The sequence below is a fragment of the Parus major genome, chromosome 1A (assembly GCF_001522545.3).
Source record: "Parus major isolate Abel chromosome 1A, Parus_major1.1, whole genome shotgun sequence".
In the NCBI taxonomy this organism is placed as follows: Eukaryota; Metazoa; Chordata; class Aves; order Passeriformes; family Paridae; genus Parus; species Parus major.
In genome coordinates, this window is record NC_031773.1 from 25,569,246 (window position 1) to 25,582,129 (window position 12,884).

Sequence of the window (12,884 nt, forward strand, 5' to 3'; positions counted from 1 at the left end):
AATAAGATTTCTTAATTGACTGTTGTGGATTTTTTTTTGTGTGTGACTTCTTGTAATGCAGGCTGTATACTTTTAAATGTTTGTTGTCATATGGACATTTTGATATTGATTTATATTATTTTTTTATTGAGTTTAATTGCTTGTCTGGTATTATGAACTCTTCATACATAAAGATGTGGAAAAGGAACCCGTCATGCATATATAAATTTGTAAATTCATTAAATCAAATGGACTGTTTTCAAGTGGGATAGAAGATGACAGCATGACATGCAGCTTTATATGCAAGTTCTATTGCAAACAGTTCAATACCAAGGATTATAGGAAGTGGCCTGAGCAGTGAACTCTGACGAAGCACTCATGTTTCTGCAGCAAACATTATTGAATGTTCTATTCCATTATGCATATTAGCAGTTGCGATTATTCTGTGGCAGTTTCTCCTAACTTTATTATTAGGATTACTGTACCTAAGCCTGTAAGCTCATGTGAATATTCTTTGTGTTCCCCAAGCTACAAGCAAATAAGGTGTGACCTTCACTAGAAGCATAACAACTATCAAGTTAATCATTATTTATAGCAAAAGGGCATGTTTTTACCCTCCTACTTACAGAACCTCATGTCCTATGAGGCTTCATCATATGGCTGGGGATCTCAATTTGCATGCTTTTAGCATTAGATTAGTTAGTAATTGGAAAGAGTAATGTTTTGTAGCTTCTGCACCACAGCTTAAATTAAGACCTGTGTGCCTCATTTGTAGTAGGCTTTTATGCCAAAAACTTGGGCAAAGAAGTTATAATGCTTCAGACTAGAAGGAAAAAGCCTCTGTGTCATTCTGTTTCTTATGGAAAGCCCCAGTGACACTATTTGTTGACTCCCTTTGCACAAGCTGTATTTTGATTTTCCTAGACCTGAAACCTTACTACTAGTTAAAATACCATGAGGAATAAGTTGTATTGTTTCTGTACTTGTTTGTTGTGCAATCTCAATTTGTGTTAAAATAGACAAAGGCTTGCTGAAGGACTTAGCCTTTTATTTTTTTTAATAGACAATAGAGATTATTGATGTGAATGAATAGTTGTCTCCTGGTTTTCCTTCAGTTTCTTCTAACAAAATAGTATTATTGTCTGCACATTTGTCAGGGGTTTTTTTGTGAGAGAGAAGAAAATAAGCCTACACCATTGTATTTTTCTCAAAACACAATTCTAACATATAAAATGAGTTGGATATCCACTCTGTATGTCAAAATGAGGTCAGGTATTGCTAAAAATGCATTTAGAGTGCTTTAAGTTAAAAAAGCTTATGCAATACCTAAATGTATTTAAATGCTAAGGTTTTTCCTTTGTTTAAATGTAGCAAAAAATAGGAGTCAGTAGGGATAGTGCAGCTAGGGCAATACTGTAACTACCTGGCGTATTTCTCTGTAAGATATAGTTAATGTAAATTTATTTGATATAAGAAGTGTGTGAACACTCATTTAGATACTTTTGGAGTATCTGTGAGATACATTATATTTTGGAACAATGGTTTTAAGATTTCTATTTGTTTCATCCTTTTGGCCTTTTAAGGCAGATACATTTCAGTACTAAGGAGTTTACCTTGTGAGAATATGTCATATGTATGATTCCTGCTTTGTAAGATTGGCCTCTGCGTCATACTTAGTAGTGTGGTAAGCTTTTGCCCCTGTGTACCTGCATTTGGCAAAGTGAGTATAACTGAATTGTTTGTGAATTTGTATGTAAGTCACTTTTACATAAATATTTGATTGTTTGGTGGAAAATGCTGTAAAGTTGATAAATAATTCTGGAAATCCTGATTAAAAACTACTAATAAAATAACTGCTAATAAGCTCCTGGTTTTCATTTATCTGGTTCTTGCAGTGCATTGAGTCTAGTAAATAAAACAATGAGTATTAATATATTTTTAGCTTAGACCATATCTCTATGGATCTAAAGTGACCTGTTTTGATCCCCTGATTTACCGAACTCGAAATTTGTCTGTAGCCCAAAATGTAACTAGCCTAGTTTGCTCTTTAACTAAACATATGATATCATATCCCTCCCCCATTCCCTACCATGTTTATTCTTTTGACTTATCATATTGCTTACTGTTCATGTGAATTATACCTACTGAGGACCCTACCACATGATTTCCTCTTGCATCTTGAAAAACTAATTTTTTCACAGATTCCACTTGAAGTATGTCTTTGTCGACCAATCAACCTGTTTAGCAATGATGAAGAAACTTAGTAAAGAGAAATAAGCACTTCTAAATTGCTTTTGAAGTTAAAAATAAATCCATTTTATTTGAGAGCAAAGTTTACTGAATAACAGTAGAATGAGATTTAACACTGTAATTACTAGGGTTGAGAAGAGTTAATTTCACTCCCTTGTTGGTTTGTTCATCGGAGGTACCATCAGTTTGGACAGGGGAGTATCAGCAGTGAAAGTCCAGTGGTTTATGCGATGATTACAGTTATAGTGCCTCTTCAACAACAACAACAACAGCAACAAAAACAAATTTTTTAGCTAATATTACAGTTATCATACAAAGGAGGGGTAGCCTAGATTCAGCACTATGTGCTTTACTGCATAAATCACTGAACTCTAGAATCTACGTTAGCGGTTGTTTTTTGTCCAATTTGGGAGATACTGTAATTGTATTTGGAGACTCTGAAAAAGCTTTCTGCAAAATAAACTATTAGAAAACTTCAGTCTGGAATACTCTTAAATAATTTATGTCTAGTAAAAGGAGTCTCTGTTTTAAATTAAGCCTTGCAAACATAAATAAAGGCAGTACTGTGATGGGTTTCTTCCTTCCTCTGCCCTTTCTCAAGAGTTAACTCAGAGCCAGCATTGGTCAGATACTCTGGTTATGTATCATATCACACAAAATAATTTTGGGGGATTTTATGTACCTACTAATTATGCATTAATTACTTGGTTATTTTGATTCATGCCTTTTAGTGTCCTCTTATGGAAGGCCCATATTTATTGCCAGTGTCAGTATGTGCTGTAGGTATAGGGCTTGTTTTTCCCCTTTGCAAAGGATGGTAGTGCTACAAGTACGTATTTTATTTTTAGTGCATTATGCTTTTCTAAATAGTAAGATGCCTGCAAAAAAGTTTGTTTGCTTGTTTGTTTGTTTTTTCCTGGGCATTAGTGTACTTGGTTCAGCTTTGGTTTTAATATTAAATGATAAGCAGTAAGAGCAATCCCTTCTTTTCATCAGGTTTGCCAAAAGTATGTGTCCTATATAATCTGGTTTGCATGCAGTAGTGCATTGGAAGATGTGAACTAGAGTTTGTCATAAATTAATGATATTTAACATGCCATTTAATAAAGAGATGTATTTCCTGTTGTACAACAGATTTTTGGCCTTTTACAGTAAATGGGTATGTTTTTACCAATTTTAATGGATTTCACCTGTTGATGGAAAGAGAATTAGGTGGAAGATTGATAAAGGAAATGTAGATCTAAATGAAGATATATTTTTCTTCCCTTCTCTCAGCCGTCTTTGAATCCTGGGGGAAGACAAGCATCTGATGTAGTACTCTTAAACCACTGGAGCATTAGAAATTACGATGTACAACGGGGGGACATTGTGTCACTGGTGTAAGTAATTTTGCATACGTTTCAATACATGCTTATGTAGATGTCGAACTATCAGTGTTTCATCTACAATAATATAGATACATACATGAGCAAAGAACATAACATTTTTAATAATGCATTATTGTTATTTCTGTTGTCTGTTTTTGAAACTCAATGTTCAAAGAATGCATTGCCAAGTTTTTGCCTGAAAGGAATGCAATGCAAGATATCACGTGATACAGCGTGCATGTGTACCAAAACTGCCAAGAGCAAAGGGTTGTGAGATAGAAAATAGATAAAACATTATGTGGCTTAAAGGAGTATGGTTTGAAGTTGCTTGGCAATGTACTTATGAGAAATATTTTCCTTATCAACTAATACTGTATGTTTTTCTTCTTGGTGAAGTATGTCTACTGAATAAAATTTTAGATAAGATCACAAGAATTCAACCACCTCCGTAAAGGACAAGTGGAGAAAAAGATATAATTTTACATTTAAAATTGGGAGGTCTATGTATCGAGCCAAAAGGTGGCAGTGTTTTGCTGTTGAAAATATTCAGGACTAACAGAGGACAGAAACTCCATTTCGGCCTTAGTATAATATAGAAATAGAATGTCAAAGTGCTCATAACTGACACAGGGATATAATACCTCCTCATATTATATGCTTGGAGAGGTTAAGCTTAAGGTTTTAGTTTTGTAAGTGAAATGCGCAATATGTAGATTGTAACAGAAATGTCTTTGGAAGCCATATTATCTGCCTGCCTTTTTCTCATATATCTTTTCTAATTGTCCCATTTTTTTGCCTACCTCTTCACTCTAGTGGTAATTTGTAAGACGATTTTCACTACCAGCTCTTAAAACCAACTCTCTCATGTATTCTTCTTTTGATAGACACTTAAAATTTGCACTATGATCTGTCTCATTTTCTGTCATGTAAAATTTTCTGTAAATAGTCTAGCTACAAATATGAATTTGTTCATGTTTGCTACAGATAATATTGCAAAAGGACTCCAATTTCAGGTCACTTAATGATTGCTGTAAAGTGTAATTCTTCCTGTGTGTGCATCCCTCTGCCTAAGTCATGCTCTGGTGATTGTTTAGAAGAGTCAGTATAATTGATTGGTAATTAATAGACTGAACAGAAAATGAACACGTTGTCTGATCAGAAAACAAAATTAATAGTTTAATTCTTATTATACTCCTTGAACATTTCTGATTCTGTCTGAGCCATCTGCATTGGTTATTTTCACTTTGCTGTATGTTTGAGCATGATAACTAGTATTTTAGATGCTGTGGGGATTTTTGTATGTTTGGAAACGTTTCGCTAATCTTGGAGTTTACATACACTCACATAGAAGAAGTTGTATTTATGTACTGTACAGAAGTTTTTCTTAGTCTTTAGGAAGTCCACTTGATAATCAGATCAAAGTATTCCAAAAACACTTTAAGATCAATGCAAAGGAAGTTGAACAATGTAAAAATAATTTATTGGATAGTTGTAATTTAAAATATCCTTCAATGTTTACCTTTATCAGTAACAACTTTTAAGTACCTCATGATAGGGATTTTTTAGAACCAGTTTTGGCCTGTTGCCTTGTTGCATTGTTAAGTTTTTAATTGTGTAGTAAAGTCTTGCAGGATATAATATCTGGATGTGAGTTTGTACTTGTCAGCTTTTGAGACTTAATTTTGCTACACAATGCTTTTACTGTGTAAACGGGTTAATAATTTTATCTTTTTGACTGTTTACCTATGATTTCTATAACTCACATATGTGCATGAATTTTACTTGCTGGTCTTCAGAGTCTGATTTAGGGAAGGCATGAATGGGGAAGGCCAATCTCCCATCAGGTGCTCCTTTACTGTTCCTCTCAGAAATTCAGTTGAGAAAGTGTTTGTGTGACTGAGATAGGCAAATGGATTTATAAACCTTTTTTTTGTATCCTTGTTGGTTGCTTTACATTGGACCACTGTCTTCTCTTTGCCAAGTTGTAGCAGAATATGATTTAGATCTTGTGGAAGGGTCTTTGGAGACTCTTGTGTTTGGGTCTCTTGTTTGCAGAGCAAGAGGTGAAGTAAAATATTCTTTCATGGCAGCATGATCAGGGCCATTCAAACTCATCTCTTTGCTCCAAGTTTTGGCTGTTGACCTTCTATTTACAGTGGATTTTGCTAGCTGGGATCTCAACAATTCATTTATGATTTGTGGTAGAAACAGCAGCCATTCAGAATGACATGGTATCTCTGGTGGTATGAAGAAAGCAAAGAGGTGAGTTAATCTTGGTGCTCCTGGATGCCCCAGAGAAGAATCAGTGAGCCTGTCATCGTGATTCTGATACTGCTTACAGATCCAAAAGTTTTTCCTCTGTTGTTCAATCTAGTTCTTGATAAACATATATATATATTTATTTTATGACGTGATTGCAAATGAACACTATGTACTTGAGTACTTGGTGTTTATACCTAGTAAAGGTACTGAATGAAGACTGCATGTGTCTCTGTCATCTTGGTCTCTGTATCTGATGTAGATGAACCGCTCATCTCAACCACAGCTGTCAAATTAGCCACTGTATACACCTGTGCATTTACCTTGTTTTAGACAAAATATTTAGAATGACATTAGTCTTTAAAAATGCTAAATTAGAGTCAGGTAAAACCAATGGTGATACTAAGTTGGTAGCAAAAACTTATTTATTTAATTGCAGTTTAGTGTTTTACAAATAGTTATATCTTACCTCAGCCTTTAGAATATTTTTTCCCTGTAGCTTGAGCTCATTTTTATTGATACCAGAATTAGGAGAGCTCAATGATACATGCTGTAACTTTTGAGCTCACAATTTTAAGTTGATTCAGATCTAAGCAAAATGTTATCATTCTTAACTTGATCACTTGCTTGAGTGCTTAATTTAGGTACTGCTATATTACTGGGACTTAATACACTGAAAATCAAAACAGGAATAATTTTTAAATAAATGAAGTAATTCCTGTTATTCTGTGTTCCAGAATACTACCTCTCCATCTCTTAAATGGATTAAATAAAAAGAAGTGTGTTATATTTTTAGTTTTGGAAATGTATTTATTTGTCTTCAAAGAGAAAAAAATATTCATGTAGCACATGAGGTCATCTTTCAAAGAGGAATGCATGTTTTTGCCAGGCAGACCTTGATTTTTCAATAACTTTTGTGTTGAAACAGGCATCTATTTTGTAAGAGCTTAGCTGAGGTAGATCTCAACAGCTGTGTAGAACTTAATCAGATATTGCAGAGTGAGTTATAAGATACGTAGTGTTCTCTCAGCTGGTTTTACTCTGCAAAGTTGGAGTGCCAGCAGCATTGTAGCTGGAGCCGTATGCATCACAGTGGGGGTCATACAGCTCATGCAGTTCCCTGGGAATTCGTGCTGCAGCTGTACTTCCCAGTACTTATAGAGATAGTGCTTTTCTACTGCAGATTAAGGGATATTGTTACCAAATTTACCTGTATGTAATTTGTTTTTTACTGTGTACAAATGCAGGCATTATAAAAAAATGTTGCCAAAGAGTAGTTTCTAGATCTAAAATGCATTTTTGTCGCCTTTATGGAAAACCTCCTGTCCTGATTGTACAATCATGCTGTCTTTTTATTCTAAAATTCCTGTCTAATGTAAAAAAAAAAGTTGGTGCTTAGATTTTCAGATGTTGAAAAGTTAAGATTGTAAGTATTTACAGACACTAATTTTAACCTTGAGGTCAAAAATTAGAGGTTAATTTAAAGATTGTGCTATGACTGTAATAGAGAGAACACCTTCTCCAGCATTTGACTGAGTGCAGGAACCTACTTGCTGGATAGGTTGCCAGGTGTCCCTCCATTGCTAATTTAGAATGTGTTCTTATGTGTCAAATAAAAATAGCTATGCTAAATTAATCTGAGCGAAAAAAAAAGAGAACCATACTGTTTGTTCTGTACATTCTGAATCGTAATATGCTTTTAAAAGTGCAAACTATGATAGTTAAATCGGTAGTATGTTTAAAAACATATTTTTAAAGGTTAGCTATAAAAATAAGGAAATAAGTGTTGTATATTTTGTCAGCTTCTTTTGACTTCTCATATAAGAGCATAACTGCTTTAAATACAAACCAAACTTCCTACATAGAAAATTCCTTGATATTAAACAAAACCCCAAATCATACTTGTCTCCTATCCTTATTATCTTTAAGGGGGACATTAAGTGGCTTCTGTCACTCCTTCCTCTGGCTGTAAGATTATACTCAGACTTTCAGTAAACTCCTTTATTTTGGGTAAATTGCTAAGCATTTATGTGAGCTTGATCTTTGAAAAATCCAGTGCAGATCATCATCCTGGAGGAAGAATCAAAGTACTGCATTTGAGGTTGTTTCTGCAGCTGTGTCCCTCAGTGGCATCTGTTCAGAAATGAGAACTGGAAAAGATAATTGCGATGATGATTTTATGTGATGGTTCAACAAGTTTCAGCCTATACACACAAGTCTGAATAATGCAATTTTTAAAGGAATGTAGTCTTGTTTAGTTGATGAAAACAAAAGAGTTCTCAAATGGTGCCAACTGAATATATGCTCTTCATAGAAGACCACTAATTGGAATTTCATTATTGAGACTAGCTTAGTAAAATAAATATCAGTAAAAGGTACTTACTAAAGGAACTGCCTTGAATTTGAATTAGTTGTAATTATGAGAAGATTTTCTACTAAATTCTGATAGATATAACATGAATAGATATGTAATGGTACTTGCATTATGTTTAAGAAAGCTTCTTTTTTACTAAAATACTGGACAACCTTTTACAAATACCTCTGCTTGGCCTTCTTAAGTCTTCCAATTTCTGTTCTATTTTTGTTTGTACTTAGGTCTTTGTACCAAGTCATCTGTCTTCTGGCAGGTAGGACACTACAAAGGAGGTTGTGCTGACACAGAAGCTAAATAATCACTTTAGTTTCTGTGCCTCAGTGACCTCAGAAAATCTTTTCCTATTCTGTTCTTTTAGCTGGGAAAAAAAAACAAAACAAAAAACCTATCATGTGTTTTCTTGATAAAAATCAAATATATAGTTCTACTTTATTATCTGTGTTCTGATCTATTCTTAGTGTGTGTATCATACTATATATGTGTGTTAATACTGTTGGTGGAAAAAAGCCCTGCATTTTCTATGTATAAAGTAAAATAGTTTTTCTAAGGAAACTTTTCAGATACTGTACATTATCCTTGGTTTTATTATTAAGTGCTCAGGAGGGATTTAATAGCCGGTTATTGCATTACTGAAATTATTAGTGGAAACTGAGTAGTTGTGGAGGAAAGAAGTTGTTGCAGTTAAAGTTGTTGTTGTTACATTTAAAGTCTATAGATTTGACTAGGAAGTTGACAAGATTTGTTTGCAAGAATCACTGCTGAAAAGAGTCTGTCTAGACTCTTTAGCCCAAAAAGTCACATAAATAAATGTTATAGCTTACAGATTGTTTAGTGGTTAAATTGCAAGTTGGAGATTTAAAAATAATTATTTTTAAAAAGGTAATGATGGGGAAGTCAGATAGCCTTTGCTGTTTGTGAAAGAGGTATTGATTGATTGATTGATTGATTGATTGATAAGACTGCTGTAGTGTTGTAAGTGGTGCTGTGAGAACTTCATATTCTGGTTGATTTTAATTTTATTTGCCCTGCTATTGAATTAAGTCCTTGTTGTTGAATTGAGAAGCAAATTAGTAATTTTGATGCTACTGAATTGGTACTGTTTATACTGATAAGTATATTCACTTATCTGTATTTACACTGGAATAACTGTGAATTATAGTAGTGTTGCAACTCAGCTAGATTAGGATGGAAATAATAAAAATGAGTTAATTTGAAGTTACACAAAAATACATGTATGTATGATTCTATGGAAAGTGAGAGAGATGTGAGAAAAACTGGTTATGTTGTAAGCTTCAAATTGTAGGATGATTAGGTATTAGCAGCTGATCGATACATAAGGAGGCCCTCTGTTCTGCTGTTGGAGGAGTGTTAACAGTAATTTTCAATCTCAAAATTAACTGATTTATTAATTCAATTTAATTATTTTTACTTCACCCTTTAGTGATCAGGCAAATGAAGAAGAGGAAGAAGCCCATTTTACCAAACGACATAATTTTTACCTTTTCAAAAGAAATTAAAAAACGATGGAACAGCATAGAATAGTTTTTATACTCCAGTAGATGATGGGCAGTCACAGTATGTAGGAGGTCCTGGGTCTAAGTGGACAGCTGCTTGGACTGTTGGAGAAGTTGCAGTGGTGATTTGGTTGGCTGGAATGCTGTCTCTGATCCTGTAACTCTGCCTTACAGTAGGATGGCTGACTGCCCTGTGAAGGTCATGTTGAGCAAAAGGAGCTTGAAACCTGCCTTGGTTTAGAAAAATGTAGCTTTTACCTTTTGAAATAGTTACAATTTAGATGCTAGGAATAGGCTTTGCTGCAGCAGAATCTGCTGCCATGTATGTACAGAAAGGTAATTCTATATGTTTCCTGAACGTTTTTTCCTTGAACCTTAAGAAACTTTGACAACTCTTACAGGAAAATATTTGATACCTTTTTTCCTCAGTACATTTTCAATTGCTGAGAAGTAATTACTGGTTATTTATGGCTGGCATTGCTTGTAGGTACTTGGAACTAGGAAAGGTTTTACAAGTCAGTGAAATAAGCTACACAATCTCATTGCTGGAAGTGGCAGACAATATGATTGTTTCAGCAAATATTGTGATATTCCAGTGCTCATTTTCAATAGGGTATTCAGATTAGACACCTCCTTCTTATGTAAATTCAGACTGAAAATCTGTGATGATATAGGATAAATAATTAATGGGTATTCATATGGATATTCTTGCACTTTAGATCAAGTGTTTTTTTGATTATGATAAATGTAGATGGACCATAAGTTTTAAATATGTGCTCTAAATAGATACTCTGTTTAATCTCCTGATCAGATACCTTGACACTTCAGCGGATTGTTAAACTGATACTTTGTTGAAAGTAATTTCCTTCCCTTGAAAGTGAAGCCAATGTTCTGACTGTGATTCCTAGAGAAGATAAATCAAAGTATTTAGTGTTAGGTTCCACTGCACTTATGAAATGCTGAGTGCTGAATTAATGAAATAGTAGATTGAATTTAAGATAAACTCACTATTTTAAGTGTTTACCTTTCATACTGCTTTACTTGAATAGAACACATTTTGGACCTAAAGATGCTATATCATCTATTACAAAAAAGTTGTTCTATACTTATGAGGAGAGGGAGTAATGGATTTTTTGTTATTGTTGTTGTTTTTTGTTTTTGTAAAATAACTGTGGAAATCAGCTTACTCTTTCTTTTCCATATTGGAAACCATTATCTTTCACAGAGATCCAGTTCCTTGGCATCAAGGCTTTCATATTCCAATGTGAAGTTCTGCTACCTGCTGTAGTATGAAAACTCTAGCAGAGAAATGTGTGTAGGATGTTACAGTATGATTCAGCAATTCTTGAATCCTAGAATACAGTAATTTTTCTTAAGAGATGAAGCCTGATTGTTTATATTTTGAATTCTGGATTTAAGCAATTAACTAAATGAAATTGGTTCTTTGTATGCAAAAAGATACCTAAATACATTTTATCCAATATTTTTTTGGCAGTTGGCCTGCTTTCATTTTGTGTACAATTTGGGAAACACTGAGGTGATATTTTATTTTACAAGATATTTTAAACATTGTGTTCTTGTGCAAATTATAGATTAAATATTGCCGCAGCTGACTTTGTATCTTTCAGTAATAACTTCCCCTAAGCCAGTTTAGTCAGTTGTATTATGACCAACCATAAATATTAACTACAGAATGTTTCTTCTAGGAATCTTTCAATTAACTACACATATGCTGAGAAAGTGAATTTTGCTTACACATGAAAAATATTTATTTCCAATCTAATTGGTGAAGTTGGAAGAAAAAACATGGGTCTTGACCTGTGCTGAGTATTTTGTGGACATGAATATTTTTGCATGTAATAAGCAGTCTTGGCCTTGTTTTCTGTTTTTTCAACCTGTTAGTAAAGGCAAAAGCAAGGGAATGGCAAATTATCAGGTTTAAAATTATAATTAACCTTATCATCACTGTATTTTCTAGGGAAATTATATTGATGAAAGTAACATTAGTTTTTTATGCACAATCAGCTGTTCCTGAAAAGTGCAATGGAGCAACATTTAGCTTTAAAAACATGCGTCTGTATTTGTATTTGGGACTTCGTTGTTACTGTCAACTGTCTAGCTGATGATTATCTACAGAGAAATGTCCTTCTCAGAGATGCACCACATAAGGACAAGGCAGAGGCCACAGTTGCAGCAAGGGGCATTCTGACTACACACATGGGGAAAAAATAGCAGAATTAGAATTGTCAAGTCATTAGCCAGAGAGGCTATGAAACCTCCAGCTTGAATTGAAACTGGACTAGCAAAATCCCAAGCATCCTCATCTGCCTTTCCGGTTGCATGTTTTGGCCATGAGCTGACGTAGATGACTTCTAGAGATCCTTTCCAACCTGAAAATCCTTTCCTACTGTTTGTTTACATCAAATGGAATTACATCAATGGAACTTTTAAGATGTGAGGCATAATCACTATACACGATCAAGATTAACATTACTAATTAATGTTGACAATAAGAATTATGATGTTTTTAATTTGTTTTATAGCATGGAAGTGGAGTTTCTAAAAACCTCTTGTCCTGTGTATGTGGTTGTGATATTTGTCTTATAACTGCTTCTAAAAGACCCAGCTGTGCATTGAAAACCTGTTTTGTTAATAGCTGAACATACAGAGAATGGTAAGATTGCATTTGGGTTTTATAACTAGATTGTAAATTCTCTGAAGGAGAAACAATGAGTAGGTTCAGGCAGATGTGTGTGGTGCAACAGTCAATTGGGTGGGTGGAAGTTGCAAGCAGATGTCCGAAGATTGGGACATGTTTAACATACTGTAATAAAGGGAAATGCTATGCCAATATATGACGACAGTGGTTCCCAAGTGAGAAGTGCAGCCTGCTAAAGTACACAAGCAGTTGTTTGCTCGTTTGTCAAATTTTCAATGAAGTCTGACTGGATTCATTTATAAAGGACTGAAAATCAGAGAAAAATGTGTCAGGAATAAAGTATAAAAGGCACCTAAAGCGAAGGCGAAAAAATTAATGTGATAGAACACTGGAAGCGAAGACAGGGGTTACCTACAAATTTTTATGTCAAGTCTGTAATTTAATGACTTTATGTAGGAAGAATCGACAAAAATGTTTTTCAT

At 34.1% G+C, this 12,884-nt stretch overlaps 1 protein-coding gene across 2 annotated transcripts in view; it reads left to right on the top strand.

The window, feature by feature from the left end:
- The window catches only part of IMMP2L (inner mitochondrial membrane peptidase subunit 2), a 399,803-nt gene that overhangs the window by 12,417 nt on the left and 374,502 nt on the right, over positions 1-12,884 (top strand). For both annotated transcript variants that reach the window (XM_015628273.1, XM_015628274.2), the window contains exon 3: positions 3,505-3,608. In XM_015628273.1, the coding sequence (XP_015483759.1) occupies positions 3,505-3,608 (104 nt within the window). The remainder of the gene's footprint in view (positions 1-3,504; positions 3,609-12,884) is intronic.